General features: G+C 38.7%; 1 protein-coding gene across 4 annotated transcripts; it reads left to right on the top strand.

Annotated features, from left to right (window-relative positions):
* The first annotated feature begins 210 nt into the window (after positions 1–210).
* On the top strand, positions 211–17,711 carry vegfab (vascular endothelial growth factor Ab). 4 transcript variants are annotated; one of them, XM_047388815.1, is made up of 7 exons: positions 211–927; positions 3,245–3,287; positions 4,169–4,365; positions 5,546–5,622; positions 8,364–8,396; positions 13,857–14,000; positions 16,179–17,711. In XM_047388815.1, exons 1-7 carry the CDS (start codon positions 874–876, stop codon positions 16,198–16,200), a joined length of 570 nt encoding a protein of 189 aa, XP_047244771.1. In that variant the 5' UTR covers positions 211–873; the 3' UTR covers positions 16,201–17,711. The 4 variants fall into 4 exon arrangements, with proteins under 4 accessions (XP_047244771.1, XP_047244774.1, XP_047244773.1 ...); XM_047388818.1 differs by lacking the exon at positions 13,857–14,000 and having other exon boundaries at positions 212–927; XM_047388817.1 differs by lacking the exons at positions 13,857–14,000; positions 16,179–17,711 and adding an exon at positions 9,242–9,293 and having other exon boundaries at positions 212–927.
* The last annotated feature ends 1,489 nt before the right edge of the window (positions 17,712–19,200 follow it).

Here is a 19,200-nt window from a genome sequence, read left to right as displayed (position 1 = left end):
TCATTCTCTCTTTCTCTTGTCGTTTACAGATACAGAGCAAAGGAAAAATACAGCCACACACCAGTTTTTAAATAGCTTTTGCTTGTGATGCTATGACGCGTCAAAAAGATTGAAGTAAAACTTAAGAGCCCAAGGGCTATGTCAGCGGAAGACACACCCACCCTGGAGCTTCCTCCAATCACCCGGATCCCTATATGAGCAGACACTGCTCAGTCACAGAACGGTGAAATCAAGAGAGGGAGGAACACGCTCGGTTCTCCCGGCTGACCTGCTTTAAGGCGTAATGACACAGGGATAAAAACACCCAAAGCAAATTGACTAACTTTATTTTTCTAGGACGTTATTCAGTTACCGATCTCTTCTTTTTCTTTTCTTTTTTTATTTTGACTATCTATCTGACCGTGTTTCTGTCTGTGAACGTCAAGCGGCTCCACGGCTTCAAGTTACATATAGGAGCAAGCTGCAAGTTCCAAAAGGACAGACCTTTGGAGGCGTCTGGCCCACAAGCATGGGATTATTCGTCAAATGTGGCGAAGAAATAAGGATCTGCTGCTGAAGGATGTGAGACGTTGTGCGTCTTGGATTCTCGCGTTTCTGGATATCTTGAAAATCATTGGCAACAGTTGAGAAGAGAGGGGGGGAATTAAAAAAAAGGATTGTGTATACATTCATATTGCTCCAACCTTGGGACCAGCAATGGATTTACATCCCCCGATCCCTGTTTTCTGATAAGTTCCCACTTGTTCTGTTTCTTTTCTTTCTTTATTTCCTAAAGAAAGTTTTTACTGAAGAGCAAAAACCGCATCGGCCGGTTAAAAGTTTTGGAAACCGTCGCTCAGCCCTTGCTTTATTTTGGACTGGATTTCCAACACCATGAACTTTATTGACAGGTTGACACTATTATTTTTGACGCTGTCAGCTGTCAAGGTGAGTGTGTGCTTTTTCCCCTAAATGCAAAATAGGACCTAATAGGAGAGAAATAAAACGTGCTCTAGTCACTGGTCATTAATATGTAGCTTTGTCCTTGTCTTTCGTCTGTCTAGGTCGCCGTTCGTGTTTAAACAAGCTGAAATGTTTAGTGGGAGCATTAAACAGCCTTTACGCAAAGCGGACACTGTATAAACCGATCCTGATTGCTCGTGGTAGTTTGCTTACTTTTGTATCTACTAGAAATGCTGCATAGGTGATGATTTTTTAAAAAGACTATGTTGTGGAAGTTTGACGCGGGGGCAGATTGTAGGTCTGCACTAAAACCACCTTGGAGATATTATTACGCTTTAAAGGCGCAGTGGCTCTATTCTGAATCAGGAGCAGGTTCACTCTCGGCGGCGCTGAGACTCTGGTTTCCAGAGTGAAATATGACCGAAGCGAAGAATAGCTTTCTATATAATCATTAAGCAAGTGAGCAAAGGTTTCAAGGTGAAAAGAAAATAAACCAGTGAGGGGGCTGTGCGTTTTCCTGCGTCTTGGTTGGAGTTTAAAAGATCATTTCCCTCTGCTTCCTCAGATTTTTTTTTTTTTTCTCTGAATCCTCTTTATTCCCGTTTTCCCTCCAGAGTTTTGAATAAACACCGATTAGCTAATTCCTTAACTGGCATATCATCACTCAGTTCAAGAGTGTGTGTTCGCGGCCTGACACCCTAATACAGCATATATGGGTGTTTTAGGGGGAGCCGAAGATGTTGGAGTGGGGGGCCGGGGGGGACTCGCTCTCGCTCTCTCAGCCCACAAGGTTGGACCCTCTCACGCCACCATAAAGTGGGTGGAGCCTGCATGCATGCACACAAGCGGTTTTCCTTTTTTCTAAACGTTTCATTAATGAATTGAATCTCATTGAGACCATGCCGGTTAAACAGGAGCAGCCTCTGCTGCAATGTTAGCGAAGTATTGCGCGAGATGATTCAATGCGATCGAGGGGGGGGGGGGGGGGGGTTAAATGGGTGTGTAGGCCTATATAGGAGGTGGCAATACCTTTCACAGAATGAACAAATGTAAGTTGCCACAAAAAAATCCGGTGGTCCCTCTGGTGCGGTGACAGCTACACCCAATGAGGAGCCGGCCCACATTCCCGATGGGGTTTATAGGTAGCAGTTATTACAACCTGGCCGCACATTAAGAAAAGAGTTGATTACTGAAACCAAACCAGTGTAGCGGTTCCAAAGTTTATGAAGCTTTGCCACGTAGTTGATGAGGCAGATCTTCAAGTAAGCTTATTGTAGCTTCTGCTCAAGGGGCCCACTTAGCCATATGAGGCGGTACACTCTGCCGCAACATAATTTATGATGAAAAACCCCGCAAGCGCGCAATTTTGTTAAATAGACATAGATAGAAAAGGCAGGCGTTAGTTTTTGTCTAAACAGTGTGAAAATGTGGCTGGATCAGGTGCTGGCCCTCGATTATTTGGGGCCCTTGGCAGAATTTAACCTTTTCCAAGATTGTGTTGTGTGCATGCTGTGCATTTAACACACTTCATGGTTTACTAGAACTTAAATCAACTATACCACTGGATGCTTGTAAATAAATGGTTGTAAACTAGTTGTGGAGACAAAGTTCTCTCTGGGTCACTCATTTTGCCCTGCAGTTGTGTCCAGAGTGCAAATCTTCAATGTAAACTATTCATTTCTTCCTGAGTATGGTATTAACTATAGTACATTTGTCAGGTATAGCAGATTGCGATTTAATGTAAATTTTTAATTTTTAAAAATTTTTATATCCTCAGATTTCTTCTTAGAATTTTAAAGCGAACTTAAACACATGTTTAAAGTTATAGGGGAATTAAGGGCTCTCAGGGTGGTGGCTCTAAGCAGCAATCCAGTTTATATGTTTGGGGCAATAATCCAGGGCAGGACCTATGGGCTAAGAAAGTCAAATGTTTAATGTATTTTTCTGGAGTAGATAAGAACATGGGCTGACCAACCCAGCCATAAAAAAGATGTTCACTGGTGTCCAGTGATTATAGGCATGTTCAATGTTGTAATTTCTGGCTGAATTTTATTTCCTATTTTTTTTATTTTTCTGTTTAAAAGAATGATGGGTTTACTGATACCCCAGATAGGAACTGACTTGTCCCCGGTATTGTGTTCAGTGTGTCTTTTCTATTTTAGCAATGTTCAACAGAAATGTCAATATGCAAACATATTCTTTTGCACAATTGGATAGGTAAAGGACAATACCAGGGTCTTTCTGAGTTCTTGCACAATCTACTGTAACTAACTGCAATCTTTTTTTGTTTCCCTCCTTGCAGAGTGCCCACATACCGAAGGAAACAGAGAGAGGTCCAAATGACGGTAGGTGTCCCACAGGGCACCGTGGGAATACAGTCTGTGATGGGCTCCCTGCTTGGCTTGCAGCCAACACCAGAGAGGGCTGCTTCGAATTTCACCTTGACATTAAAAAGGAAATGATCGCCACCTAGTGGGATACTATATAGTCTGACCCTTTATCACCCTGATATTGATGTCTTCAGCTTTAGCTTTTTGTTTTCTCTATAAACAAGAACAGTTTCCCTTCCTAAATTTAATTTGCAGCGTCTATGCCCACTTGAGGTTAACCTGGGGAAATGTTATGGTCACCAGACTCTTTTTATAGAAAGGAATGTCACCCTCTTGGCCCAAAACCTTCATTTTGCACAATTCCAGCGTTGCCCAACCTAATTTGAACAATCATAAGCCAGGCTACATGATGTTGCTCAGGCGCAACAGGGTTGGTTTAGCTTCCCAGAGGGCCTCTGGGTTTTTTCAGGCATGGTTATGGCCTCTGCGATGTTTCAGAGGTGTTGTCAGTCCATGTGCTAAAATCTTTCACAAGAGCAAGACTCCTGCAAAGACAACGGGAGGAGGGGAGTAGATTGACGGTGAAAAAGCTAACAAAGGCTGTTATTGTAGCTCTGCAGTGTGTGAATGATAAAGGAGCGCTGTGAAAAGTGGTGATGCTTAAGATTGAATTGTAGTCATATAGATAAAATAACTTGTTAATTTTCATGACATATTATGTAAGTGACTGTAAAGTGAGATAGTCTGTGTATTCGTATATAAACAAAGTGAGTTTGAATTGAACAATAGGAATTGAATCCTGTCCATAGCACATATGCCTGCATTTTATTCACATTTCCAATCAGATGTGTGTGTCCAAAATTATAATTCAGATCCCTTTGCCTGTGTCTCCCCAGTGATCCCTTTGATGGAGGTGTACAACAAGAGTTTGTGTCAGCCCAGAGAGGTGCTGGTGGATATCCTGCAGGAGTACCCGGATGAGGTGGAGCACATTTTCATCCCATCCTGCGTGGTCCTGAAGCGCTGTGCTGGCTGCTGCAGTGATGAGATGTTGCAGTGCACCCCAACAGCCACCTATAATGTCACGATGGAGGTCAGCAGCCTTATGTACAACACTAACACCCCTAGATTTTCAATTTTGAGTAATTTCACTTCATTTTCACACAAGAGGATCTCAACAGAGAGACCCAACAAAGCTTGGCATTTGTAAATCTACTGGGGTCTCTTTAAAACTAATTAAGACTTTCTGACGTAAGGTTTCATGAAAATGTTCTTAGTAACAGTACCCTTATCTGTTGTAGACAGATTCCACTTAACTGTTAGGTTGTAGTATAATTAATAGGCTAGCAGCAAGTCAGACAGACCTACTATTTTACCTTTTTAGCAGATTGTGAGTCTGCTAGGATGTTTTTTAAACAACCACAAGAACTGAAAAGTGCCAGCTTAGATGCCATTGCACAATTGACAGCTTGTCGCAAAATCCAAAAATTAATTCTGCTTTGACAGATTTAGAGCGGACTGATGTGGAGCAATTGATAAGGCGGATTGATACAGCCCACAGCAACTTAAGCATGGCAACATGGACATTGTTTGGTTGAGAAAACACAACGGATTATGATGAAAGAAAAGTGTAGAGAGTTAATATCCGCTAAGATCACATTGTATCAAATGAATATTAACATTTTTAGTTTGAGTCATTTTGACGACTATAATCAGTTGAAACAAGGAGGACTTCTGAATAGCTGTTAGCCTCCCACCACTCTGAGGATTTATTTGCTTATATGACATCTTTCTGCAGCAGGTAAGGAAACTGACTGATAATGGCATCACAGAACATCTCTTAGAAATATCCAAAGTGTTCCTTTAATCAATTCTCATAATACCTACATTTAACATCCTGTCCCTGTCCCTTCCCCACACCACCATGATACTGTCACCACCTCCACTGAACAGCTATATTTACACTCCAACTAAATTGCATACAGGTGGATTCTAAATATAGACTGTGAGATTTTATTTAGGAGTCCAAGATTTTCTTCAGGGGTATCAGAGTAAAAGGGAGCTGAATACAAATGCAAACTACACCATTCTGGTTTCTTACCTTAAGAAAAAATAAAATAGTGTATGCTTTGTCTGTGTTGGTCCATCATATTAGGAAGAAAAATAAATCAGTGCTTTAAAGTGTATTGTTGTAACATGTAAGAGAAAGTGCGGGAAGTATGAATTAGACACTGTCACTGACTAATTAAAATCTCTCTTCTTTTTTTTTACAGATTAAAAGAATAAAACTCCAAAGGCAACAAAATGACATTTACATGAGTTTTACAGAACACAGCGCATGTGAGTGTAGGTAAGAAACCTCGAATACACACACACACAAACACAACATCACTAAATAGCAAATCACTGCACCATTGTGCAGCGGAGCTGAGGTTGGCCAAACATATCATGTAAAGTTATTGTTTGCAGCTTGGCCCTGACACATTCAACAGATGCAAATCAGGCAGATTCATATCTTATCTCACCTTCTTCCACTTGGCTGCGTTTTTTTTAAAGAAAGGTCCTGAACAGGTTTGAACACATTTTGAATTTATCATCATTCTGTGGCTTGTAACAGATCCTACATGGTACCGCATGCCACTGCTGGGATCACTGCAGTAGTTATTGATCTTTGAGGAGACTTGTTCTCAGCAACTCCTTATGTTATGATGCAGTTAGAGGACACAGAAATGTAGGTTCTATTCCAGCAACCAACAATGAGTAAAACTGTATTTTATTTGTTGTTGCAATCAGAAACAAAGCTTGCAAGAGTATTAAATAACACAACCATCTTATCTTAAGCATACTTGTAATCATTAATTTGAGAGGCTTAGCATTTTGTTCTAATAATATGAGGTCACTCTCCAGCTTATTTTATGACTACTTTGCCTTGTTTTATATGCTGTTTTCATAGAAAGCAGTGTGTTAATGTTAAAAAAGGGAACAAATGTTCTGACTCGAATAATCAAATCTAAATGTGACTAAAACTGAAACAAACATCATCATCTTACTAATGATAGCTGTATCCTGGCTAATCATTAACAGATCTCTCATCTGTCCTTGAGTTTCTGTTGTTTACTATTGGACTTACTTTTTTCCACATCCCGGTTATGATGGTAGTAAGGCTTTAGGTTGTGACGCAGCAGCTCAGAGGGGTCATGCCTCGTCCTTCCTCATTATAGGAATTTCTCAGAAGAAAACAAACAAAGCAGGGCCATTACATCTTTGACTGAAGGTCGAGAATAGTTACTTCATGCCTCATGTTCGCGTAATTACTTCATACTGGAGTCTAATGTTGCTATTTGTTTGTCAGAATTTACACTGTTAATAAACCTCAACATTAAGCATTACCGTTAAGATTTAGAGGCTGTGATTGGTTTATGCTCTTATAATCCAGTGCCCCCAACTGGGGGACACCTGTATTCTGACAGTCTTCCTTGAATGTTTTTTTATGAATATAATTCAAAGAGAGCAGGAGATAATTTTCAACTACAGATGCACCAATCAAGAGATTGGAATCTGCCGATTTCCCTTTGATCCAATTTGAATTTATATTTGATCATTAGATGCATCAAAACTAAGAACTTCTACCATTTTTGGTTTGTAAAAGAATAAACCAACATCATCAAACTGGATGCACTTTTTTGAAAAAGTGGTTAATCTTGTAATTCCTTCATTTGCTGTTGGATTGAAAAAGACTACAACTATCAAAGATTTTTGTATCTTTGATGTCTTAAAGTCCAGAATAAAATAATGCAGGCCAGATTTGAAACAAAAAGTGGTGCATCACTTGTTGCAAAATTTAATTATTTATGCTTCTTCCGATTTTTGTTCATGATACCGGTCAGTTGACTCCTGCCCCTATAGAGTAGGAAAGCATACTAAAACCAATTAAATGTTTTGTTAGATTGAATGAAATGTTGAAACTTTTAAACTGCAACCATTTTTCTAATGCTGATAACCTAAAAATAGCTAAGCAGACTAAACTCTGAAGCTATCATCTTTGATTCATCATGCTTATAGCAATGACAAACTCTAACAGTAAAACAAACATTTTAGAGGCCTTAACTGAATGTTTGTTTTATTTGAAAATATTTATAAAGAACAAATTATCAGTATTTTATAGCTTTTGGGGTGCGTCACCAGTAAATATCCAGTCACACAGAAGACCTTAGTAGTTCCTTAAAACATTTAGTAGATAACGTATTTCTTCTTAACTGTAATATATTACAGTTCAGGTTTTAATTGAGTTGTGAACATCTTAACATTATAACATCATAACTCCTAAACTGCTCGGCTGAGTTTTTGTTAAACATGGTGAAGAGATGAGCCAAGGCCAAAAGAAGAACCTAGGAAATTTCAGTACAACTACATATCTGTGTGTTCCTGCAAAATGAAACATTGGCCTTGGTGAAGCATCCAGACACAATAACCAGATAGCCTCTGCCTAACGCAGAAGGTGTCAGTCACGTTTAAACGATGCACATGTTTGCATCATATATTCCTAATTTATGTATCCCATATACTTGAAATGTGGGGATCTTGCAACAGTTTGTCAGACCAAACTTTGGCCATGAGTTTGAGACCTTCTCGGGGGGGAAACACTGTTTCCTAACTTTATTGGCAGACTGCTGCCTGGGGAGGTTGCCAAGAGAGTTATTGCTCCACACTCTCTTATCGGCAAGAGCTGTCACATGGACAAAAAGTGAAACAAACCTCTTAGCTTTCAATTGTGAACGTGTTTGAATGTGTGCATCTGTCGAAGAACACACCCCCTCTCCCCCAGTGTGCCTGATTCTACAATGATCTGCTTTATTTCTCAACTAATTTGTTTCATTGACCAAGCAAGGCATTTGAAAGTGAGAGCTAGTTTTAGCACCTTTTCTTGTAAATGTCAAGGCAGTGATGTAACATGATTTGAGAAGATTAATGTGTGTCATCCGGCTCTGAAAATCAGTCCCTGGTCTCTGATGGTTTTGATATGTATCTGTTTACTGGCTGAACAAGCAACTCATTGTGACCTAATGTCATGTTTTTGTTGCTCCCTTTCAGGTTAAAGACAGAAGTCAGAGAAAAGAAAGAAAAGTGAGTACCACAGCTCCCTCTGCATGGAGATTGGGAAATTGTGGGAGGGGGTGGTAGATGATGGGAAATTGTGATTTTATATTGCATTGCAAAGGATCTCTCTTTTAATCTCTGTAACATCACACTACACTATACACTCCCAGTTGATCTGGCAGTGATTTCCCCCTTCCTTTGGTCTGTGCATAACAATGCTTTGTCAAATACAAACACAAAACACTCCATAACAATAATTTTAGACTCTCAGTGGATAAGATACATGGGATCATCAGGAATTAGCATGCTGTGTTCAGGTGGTGGGAATGCCGACTAAATAAACAGAAGAATGACTAACTTGATGAGGCCATTGCCCTCTCCCAACACCTTTTCCTGACTTTTCTATCTCATTTTTTACAACTCTCCCCTTTAGCCTCAACCTGTTTACATGTCACTTAACTTCTGTTACTCCTGCTTCTAATTGCTCTGATATAGATAAGTCTTTTTGAAGTGCTGTTAAGCTGCTTGGTTCATGGTCCTCGCTTTAATGATCCTCCCTATCCCGTGCCACATGAGTCGCTGTTCAAAAGGTCATTAAGGCTCTTTAATCCTGCCTCTGTGGGCACTCTTTAATATTTTTCCATTGCGCGGCTGTTGTTGTCAGCCATATTTTGGTTTTTATGTCAGGCTGTCTGTCATAGAGATAAGGCTCAGCTTTGAGACCTTCTCTTTAACCTTGTCTCAACTGTTTTACAACTCTGGCATTGGTGGTGTGCTTTGACGAGGTGATCTTCCTGGGGGTCATTCAACTTCTGCTTCAGATGCTTTCAGATGTTCGTTCTAGTTTTATTACTGTCTGTTATCCTCTTCAGAGGTCCCAGAGTTTGTCAGGGTGAGTCATCCTGCTGAGGTTGTGAAACGAGTTAACTGCCAACGTCCAACGGTAATATTAGACCTGATTTCTGACAATTAAAGAGGAAGCCATTTGCACACTTCCTGTTATGTGGATCGGCTCGTGACATATTTACCATCCTGTTCTTGATCTGGTCTGACTTGAAGCTTCCGGACCCTAATGTTACCCTCTGACTCTGATGTGTTTCCTTGAAACACAAAAAAGAAAAGTTAAAACAAAAGTTGTGGCTTTGCTAGTAGAAGGGCTTTCGGAATGTCAATCCATATCTCTCTTTACTTTGCCAGTAAGTTCTCTACTTTTTTCAGAAAAAAGCTCTCCGCAGTTTTTGTAAGTGATTACATCAGTCATCCACGCACCTCTAAGGAATATCCTTGCCTTTGGTAAACTCTTACTTTTCCTCTAATGTCACAGTGAGTTTCTGTTCACTGTGAAATATCTAATGAAAGAGATTAAATCTGGGACACATATTCATGAGCTGCAGAAGATGCGTTGTAATGAATCGATCCCGCAACCTCTTATGAAAGGTCCTCAACAAAAATTGCTTTGATTGATGATTAAACGACATTCCAGTGAGGCCTCAGTAACACCAATTAGCAACTGTTTGAATGCTAACTACAAGGCTAAACTTGTTGAATAGAAATCTGCCAAACATTACCATGCTAATACTGTCACGTAGCAAATTCTCACTGTGTCACGAGCATGGCTTCACGGCCCTGTGGGAGACATAAAGTCTACCTTGCCAGTCACTGTGTAAGTTTGAGCAGAAACAGAATCAAAAACATGCAGAAATGTAACAAAATGTTCTTCTTATTGAATGAATTAACAAAATGGCAGACGTCCAAGGATAGCAATAATCAACTTTTACTTGTACATCAAACCTTTTGGAGAATTGTGTAGCAGTGAAAGTAGAGGCATTTGTGCGTTTCTTTTGAAACCCCGACAAGCAAACTTTGTTGAAAAGTTTGGGGCAATTCAAGCCGGCACTGTGAAAGAAAAGAAATGTGAAGAACAGAGGTGTTATTTTTTTCTTTTACTCATGGCAAGAACAAGAACGAAGTTCTTTCTGGCCAGGACAATTCATACTTCATAAGCACTTAAGTGTAGAACGCTCAAGGTTCTTACTTCAAATTTCCAATAAATTACACTTTAGGGTTTAGACACCACACAAGAATTGTTCTGCCCAGGTCAGGTGTGTTAGCAAAAGACTGTAGGAACTCCAAAACCACAGCTGTAAGGACATACTTGTGTAATTTTCTTCTTGCAGCCCTGGTAAGGAGAATAAAGTTGTCTGTTCTGGCTGAGTAGTATAGACCTTAATTCTGCTAGCCATCTGCCTCTATAAAAATCAGCCGATACAGAAAGTCAACTGAGACCACCTTGGTCTCAGTTGACTTCAACCCCTGAAATGTGGTATCAGGCCTTTCAGAAAACAATAAGTGTTAGCAAAAAGGCGTCTAAATTCAACTTGAAGTGTTTTGCAAAAGAGGCTAAAAAAAACATGAAAATATAATTAAAAAGACTAAGCAGGACTGAATGTTTTGTTTTGCTGAATGTAGACAGGACATTTAGGCTAAAAAATACCAATTATTAATGATTTTTTTCTGGCTGAATAAACTCAAAGATTAGCCAATATGACATGACTTTAAAGATTTTTAAAGTCCATGGATGCCCAGTATTTGGAGGCCTGCAGGTGTTTGATCTGATCCAATGATGTGCTGTCCCTTTAGCAGGTTTTCCATCCCATCCATTTCACATCTTGATGTAGAAACTTTGTTTTAGTGGTTGTAAAATCTCCCTTATAGAAACAGAGTCTATGTTTTCTGTTTGCACTAGAAACATACATTATAAATTCCTTAATGTGTCTGCTGTGATTTATTATAACACGAGTAATACCTGAGTTACTGACTAAAGTTTTGTCTAACTCCAACCTGCACTTGCGAAACACGAGGGGTCGAGTGCGTAAAACTGTGTAGATTCTTAATGAAAACATTTTGGCTACATATGAAACCCTTTTGTTCCACCTGTAAGGCAATGCATACACATGCCCTGTTTTCCAAACATACTAAACAAGTCTGAATTACATTCCAATCTTGACTCATGAGTGAATATATATACTACAATGAATAATTTGCATATAAAAAACACTGTTAGCATCCCAAGTCTTTAGACATATCAATGAAGAAAACTGCTAAGAAAAAAGCACATTTCTAAGTGTGCAGCTAAGACACCAAGATGAAGAAGAAAATCTTCTTTTTTTGTTTAGCAAATTTAAATATACGTACTGCAATCAATACATTAGGAAGATTTTCACCGCTCATTCTTCCTTTACAAGTTATAGTATGTTGGGAAGAAAAGCATACTCATGATTGTTGTGCCCACACATCGTTTATGCATCCAACCCCTTCTGTAGGCTTGATAAGCACACTTCTGTTTGTTCTCATTGTGCTCCTTTCTGAAACAAGTTGAATCAGCTCTAAAGAGTTGACCCAGATATGTTGAAAGATGCTGTTTTGGTGAAGTCCAAGCCCTTTGTCCTCGATTCATCCGGTAAATTTCCGCCCACGGCAAAGCCTCACAACTGTTAATTGGTTTCAGTCTCTCCGGAGTCATTGTGCAGTTTTATAAGACCAATCATCCTAGGAAAAAAGGCTTTTGAAACTAAGCTGGACAATGAAATGATTCTCTCACAGATTATACATCATATTTAATAGCCCCGGGATGTGGATGAATCTGTTGTGTCTCGTTTTACCATTTTTAAGGAGAGCCTTTTATCCATACTGGGACATGCCTTTCCTCTCAACAAAAAAACTTGGAATTTCTCTTTCAAAAACAATATATTTTTCTCAATATTATACGTAAAAAAGATTGCTCTTATACGATGTTGGATGCAGTAATCACCAGTTTAAGATGTCAGCATACCAGTTTATCTTTATCACCAGTCCCTCAGGCATTTCTTTGGGTTGTGCTTTTTGTCTTGCAGAAAACCTCGGCCAGGCAAAGGCCTAAAGCGAAAGAAAAACCGTGACAAAACAATTCACGATGCGTATGTCAGCTCCGCCTTCTCCACCTACCTGCACCTGAGTGTTGCGCTTCTCATAATTAAGCTAATTTGGGAGGAGCTCCTTTGCCCGTTTTAATTTGAACCATTTAATTTACCCGTCAGCCATACCAGTTAGCATGTGCATTTGTGTACTGTCCTAACTTTGTCTCGTCAGTCATGCATTCCATAATTCTGAGAATTGCCAGGTATTGCTGCTAATGTTCAATGCAGAAACTTATACATAATACACCCAGGGAAGAGTTTGCCATATCCAACCTTGTTAAGGATAAGCCATATAATCCATCTCAACATCTTAAAAACCACCAACTAATCTGGGGTGAAATGTTTGCAAGTATGCAGCCCCCAATCCCTTTATTGAGAAAGACTGGACCAGTGACTGTGATCAGATTCAGCAGCAGAAATCAGAGGATCAAACACCTTGTTGAATAGTTGGCTAAAATGATTGAAAGGGATGTTTAAAGAAGCTGGTATAAACTAATCTGAAATGAGATGTTAGGTGTAGCACAGATCTTTTCCTGTAACAGATCATAGATCCACCAGCCTGGGTTTGGAGACTGGCTCAAACTATTCTGTAATCTGTGCTGGGATCAGCGTGATTGTAATCATGGTCCTTTCTTCAGTGTTGAGTCTGTGCTGCTTTGCTGTGTCTCTTTGCCTCTCTCTGTTCTTTTCATGATCAAAAACAGTTTTTTGTTGTCCTGAGCTTAATGCTGGTACTTTTTATGTAATGTGAAGATTTGAATGATTGCTATCTATTGCATTTTTTTCCCATTCATTTTCTTTCTTTGGTTTGTTTGCAAAATAGAGTTTTTGTTTCTTTGTGTTTTTGTTGACTTTTGTATCTGAGACCATTAATATAACTCATATTTTATTCAAAAACTAATATAAAGATGACCTCATGTTTCTCCAGGGCAGATATTGTGAGCACATTATGTCTGTATGTGCATTTTGGTGTTTGTATATTGATGTAAGTGGAATTTCTGAGCCTAATTCCGAAATGTAATTTAAACCTCTTTCTCCTTCTGTTTTGAAAGTCATGTCTATCTGTGGGAATCAGTTTTCAGTTTCTCTCAATAAAATGAACATATTCTTAATGGTGCACAAAACAGACCCTTGAGTCTTCTTTATCAGAAGAGAGAGCGCAAGAAGTGTGCTGTCGTTAACCTGCAGCTCAGTGCTGTTTTGTGTCATTCTGTTGTGCATGATGTGGTTTAAAGCTTTGCTCACTGCATGTCTAACCCGACTTTTTTGAATGGTCCAATCAATGTGGAAGGGATAGGAGGCCAGATGTCATTTTTAAAGCTTGATTTTTTTTTTGCTTGCTCTGTGGGAACCTGTGTGCAATACTACCCAAGTGTCACATGCAGGGATTCCTGGCAGTGTCTTGGAGGAGCAGCTGGAGCATATAAAAGGGTTGACCTTAGGGTGACCTGTCATAGGTGGTAATAGTACCATGTTATAATCTGCCTCTCCCTCTTCCTCCCCATCTCTGTCTTTGTCTTTGTCCGTCCAGTGTCTGTAAGCCATGTTGTGATAACTGCACAGAGAGGAGAAAGCGTTTGTTTGTGCAGGATCCTTCGACCTGCCGGTGCTCCTGCAAACATACAGTTGAATACTGTAAAGAACGCCAGCTAGAGCTCAACGAGAAGACCTGCAAGTAAGCGCTGCTGCTTAAGCTGAAGTCAACCTTTTCAGATTTTCTCTAAAACGAACTAGAAGACATAGATGGCTCTTTAATAACACAACTAACTAAACATTCAGCTATGCAACTTGGTAGCAGCTATTGTTGTTGGCTTGTTACCCCTTGTTTCATTGGACGCAGTTACATCGTATTCCGGATCGTTTGTGCCATCCATCTTGCGATTTAATATCACGCCCAGAGATCATTTCAGAAATAGAGCGTGGCAGCTGCTAGATTGTACAAGTTGAATAAATACAAGCTAAATATCACATTTCTGTTTTAGGATATGAAAAAACTTGCCCTTGCTGAAACTCCTGCAAGTCATTTTAACAACCCATCTTCTCTGGTGTTATGTTTTATAAAAAAAATAAAACAAAACTCATCAATGGTGTCATGTAATATCCAGTCAAGGCCTAATGGGTAGAAAATAGGCTAAAAAATGGGTTGCCAAATGTGATTGTTCACATTTTACATAATATACTTAATTAATTAATTGTTTCTATAGGTTTATTCCAGTGCAAATCTGGGTAAAAACTTGAACCAATATGAAAACTAGATGTGTTGCACAATGTAAACAGACTTTCTTAATACCTAGGTAGGGTTCCCACCCAGATCCGCTTGCATTTAGTGGAGCCAAGAGGGTCTCATACAAGAAGTTCATTGTCATCCAGTCCCACTTAGCATCATTCCAGCCTGTGCAAAATCCATTATGGGGCCCACATTCACATGTTGGCAGGGAGAGGTGGCTCCCAACTGCCTAATCTCTCTTCATCCATGATAACAATTCTCAGCTGATTCCTTTCAATGTAGTGATATTCAAGTCTGTCAGAAAGATTTATTTTCAAAATTCACCAGAATCTAAATGGCGTCTGACTTCTTGTTCGAGTCATTCAGTAAACAGCAGCCTCCAAAGATTCACCAACTTTTTTTTCCTAATGCAAATTCTGCTGGATGCAACCGACAGACAACAGAAATGTGTTGCAGCTGCGTCTGGTGTTAACAAGGGGCTAGACTTAGCAGTGCAATGGAGCACTGTACCTGTGTTGCATGTGATCTCCTTCTCTATATCTACATATTTTTTGTCTCATCCTTATAAGTCTTCTGTCTTAAAGGGGGTAACATTTCCGACTAGTATGTGTTAACTACAACCCAATGCTAAGCACTGACAATGAAAAACTGAGGTCTAATTTTGGTACAGAATGCTAAAAATGCTAATAGTGTTTCAGAATGTCCACAAAAACTTTTATGTACTTCAGGAGGAAACAATAACGTAGTTACGGTTTTTGCCGCAACAAATGACGACATGGCGTGTATTAGATATAGGAACATGTGCACAAGTAATTTGCATCTGTTGTTAAATGTCATCGTATTTTTTTGTGATGAAGTTTTATTAGGGTTGTTTGAAATAGATACATTTGGTAAAAGTTGTTATAAAAATTTGTTACCTGTTAATGAGCCATGTTAGAAACTTAAGCAAGCTAGCCGAAATTAAAACTTGCTTGGCTGACTTACCTGGTAAACAAATTCTTTATACCTTAAGCAGAACAGTTGATATGAAATGGTCAGTATGGTATTACATTTAGTCGGTAAATTATGGCTTCTTTTAGATTGAAGGAGAGCTAATTTATGATGGACAAGTAGCTAAGCAGCTAGTATGTTGGTTAGCATTTGTTTCTATTCTGGCCCATTCCTAATTCATATCACTAAATTTTATCAATTCCGGTGGTACGATTTTTTTTCTCATTACCCATTATACCATCTTGAAGATAATTCATAACATCACACTGGTGTAAAATGACTTTGGTATGATACCTAACTGAAATTTAACCGCTTTCTTTTCCAAATATGTTAATGTCGGGCCCTGGGATTTTTTTAAAGGCATCAAACAAATGCAAAAGGCTACACCCACTGCTTAAAACCAAACAATAGCTGCTCCATGAGGCCAAATAAGTTGTCACAGCTATGGTTTTTTGGCACCAGTTGATGCACACTTCTGCGGCATCACCAACTTTCACTTTCTGTTTATTTTTGTGCACACGTAAGACACTCCAGTAAAAGTGCTTGTCTTTCCTGTTGCTGTAATTCATCTACGCTTTGCTGCAAATTGTTAAACTCATATTCTTTTTTCTTCTTTTGTTGTCTCTTCCTGTTTAGATGTGACAAGCCGAGAAGATGAGAGAGGTGACAGCACCAGATGTACAAGATGAAGGAATATTTTAGAGATATTTCACAGCACAGCACTTTGACCTTTGTACCCTTTTCTGTGGAAAGCATTCCCCCTGGACTGAGAGAGAACAAAGAGAAAGACTGAACTTTCCTCCCTCTCTATATCTGTTTGTATATAGATCATATAAAAAAAAAAGTACAGAATTGTTATGCTGCTACAGAAACAAATAACTAAACCCATCATTTGACTAAAAGCGAAGTAGCTGTCACGTGATTTTGTATTCTAACGGGCTTTCGACACAGGTGTGGTCTTATTGTCAATTCATTGTATGCAATTATTTCACTGGATATGAGTCTACTGTGGTCGTGCGTCAGTCATAACATGCAAAACCTCTGGATATATTTAACTTCTAAAACGGTGGGTGAGCGTGAAGAAGACATGGGTGTGCTCTGCTTTCTAAAATGATGGTTGGACTTTGGTTGGCTGACACTTTTGGAGAAAAAGGACAGGACAAATGGGATAGCGGAAGAAAACAGTCCCTGCTCAAGATTGCTTCCCTCTGAGGACAGTGACGGACTCGTGGACTTTCATATTGGGTTCCTCTGGAATGATGGTGCCATATACTTTCAAAGGGATACTGGTTGTTGGGATATCATTTAATATTTTGCAATGTGCTACAAGAAAACCACTGAAAATATTCTATATACTGTAGATTGATTCCATTTGAAAACTGTGCCTCACTCAATGTACTGAGAAATTCTTTGAGTGCTTTTTAAATTATTTTTTGTTTCCTTTGCAAAAGAGCAGATTGTCAAAGTAGTTTTCTTTATTGAACACACTACAAAATTCATTGATTATACATCTGAACTTGTACATAAGTAATATCCCTTTATGCCATCGTCCATTCTAGATAATTTATAATGTTATAGAGTATTTTTCAGTATTCAGTCTTGTACACATATTTAATTCTGTCTATTTATGTATGTTGCGTTATGTACTTGTAGCTGCCTTTTTTTCTATATGTGTAAGGTCACTGATTGCTACTCTCAGCATGGATTCTCTCTTTACTTTTCTATAAAACAAGTAAAAAATCAAAAATGATATGTCAACATTCCCTAAATAGATTATCTGTACTGCCTTATCAATGACATCGCTATTTCAACCCCTTGTCATCTACGGGGGCGGGTGCCATGTAGAGTTTTAACTTTTATGAGTGTGTCGCCTGTACGAATGTGTGTTTGAATGAAAGTGTTCACCTGCCCTTAGGAGTTACTAAATTGTATTTAAGAAAGTAGCAAGTTTGTGTTTTATTCATTGTTCAAAATAAGTATACACTACCGTAAGACAACCACAAATTTAAAATTGGATCTCCATTCTGACCCCCATCATTCTTAGAACCTCTATTATAAGATATTTTTGTGTCTTCTACACTATTAACATGTTTTTTTTTTGTCTATGTAAAACAGTAAAACATATTTATTTCAAATCATATTGTTTTTATATAAAATAAGGAAAAGGTTGCAGTGTTGTGAATGCTGTGTTTTCATCAGAGTTAATTAGACAGCAGTTTGAGTATTTGTTTTAATGAAGCAAAGTGTTACTTATACAGAAACTTGGATTCTCTGTGCAAATGTTATGTGAAAGAAGACGAAACAGAGAAAATCCTGCACGCTTTTAATGACCTTCAAAGACATCCAGCCATATGAATAAACACGCACTTTGACAAAGTGTGCAGTAATTTAATCTGTTTAATCTAATATAAATAGCATTATGTAGAACAAATTTAACAGAAAACAGTTAAACAGAGTTTTCAGATAATTTTTATCTTAGTATATACCACTTTATTGGGTACACTTATATTGCATCTTAACACAAATAGCAACTCAAGGAGCAACTCCATAAAATTAGGCATCGAGACATGCTAAAGACAACCTTGCTAAAGTTCAAGCCATTCATCAGGACGGGAAAGGAAGGTTTTTTAAGTGATTAAACATGACATTGTTGTTGGTGCCAGAAGGGCTGGTCTGAGTATCTGAGTAACTACTGATCTACTTGAATTTTCACATACAACCATCTCTCAGCTTTACAGAGAATTGTCTTTGAAGGCAAGTTTTTGAAATAGGTAAAACAATTTTACCAAGACCTGTAACTAAAACCAAACATTTTTTTTGCATATTGTAGACATAAAGAGTTAATGCCTTAAAATTGTGTTGATCTTGTACAGGCCTAATAGATCATGACTTAAGAATAAGGAGTGAAACACATGCAACAATCACATGATATCAAGTTTCTGTTAAGAACCAATGCTTCTTTGTCCATAGCCTCCAAATTTCACTGACCTGTAAGGCTCAACATGTTTAAAACTCCCGAGAATTATGTTCTTGGTTATCTGGTTATTACTGTTCGTCTTTCATAGAGCACACTGGGCTACTTTTGGTTCCCAGTTTTTATACACCTTGTACAAACCGTGTTTTATTGTGTGGGGTTTGAACTCGAAAGACTGATTTTCCCAGTGAGAAAAATTAAAAATTAAAATTCAGACTGGGAAAGCTGAAGATCACCAAGCAGCCCATGTTTAGTATCCAGTATGGATGATAGGCATATCAAACATGATGAAGGTGGCAAGTATAAACTATGTATTGCCACTCTTGTTGGTTAAGGGTTTCATTAAAACAGAGTCAAACATATTACTGTGCCTTCAGTGTTTAAAGCATATAATATAGAGAAATGTCCTATGTTCCTATATCACATAACAACAATTAACAAATCTGATAATATTAACAGGATATGCCCAGCTCAGGTGCGAGACTTGAGTTGAGTTATGGTTGACAAAGCTAACAGCTCAATAAAAAATATTGGGGCTTAGGCCAACCCTGGAAGGACTTTTTCAAGTGAAGCACCCAAGTTGAAGAAAGGAACAATAGCCACTGCTAATCATTTCACCCCTTTGTCATTTCATACTTTTTGAGGTTTAGTCCTTTTATACCAGACCTTTCTTAGTGACCAAGT

This window comes from Girardinichthys multiradiatus, chromosome 15, assembly GCF_021462225.1.
Source record: "Girardinichthys multiradiatus isolate DD_20200921_A chromosome 15, DD_fGirMul_XY1, whole genome shotgun sequence".
In the NCBI taxonomy this organism is placed as follows: domain Eukaryota; kingdom Metazoa; phylum Chordata; class Actinopteri; order Cyprinodontiformes; family Goodeidae; genus Girardinichthys; species Girardinichthys multiradiatus.
The sequence above is the reverse complement of the archived record's forward strand: the minus strand, read 5'-3'. Positions and strand labels throughout refer to the sequence as shown.

Excerpts from the sequence above, each read along its gene's own strand:
- vegfab (XM_047388815.1), top strand. The coding sequence starts at position 874 with ATGAACTTTATTGACAGGTTGACACTATTATTTTTGACGCTGTCAGCT. Across the intron at positions 8,397-13,856 it reads GTCAGAGAAAAGAAAGAAAA|TGTCTGTAAGCCATGTTGTG; the intron begins GTGAGTACCACA and ends TTGTCCGTCCAG. Across the intron at positions 14,001-16,178 it reads CTCAACGAGAAGACCTGCAA|ATGTGACAAGCCGAGAAGAT; the intron begins GTAAGCGCTGCT and ends CTTCCTGTTTAG.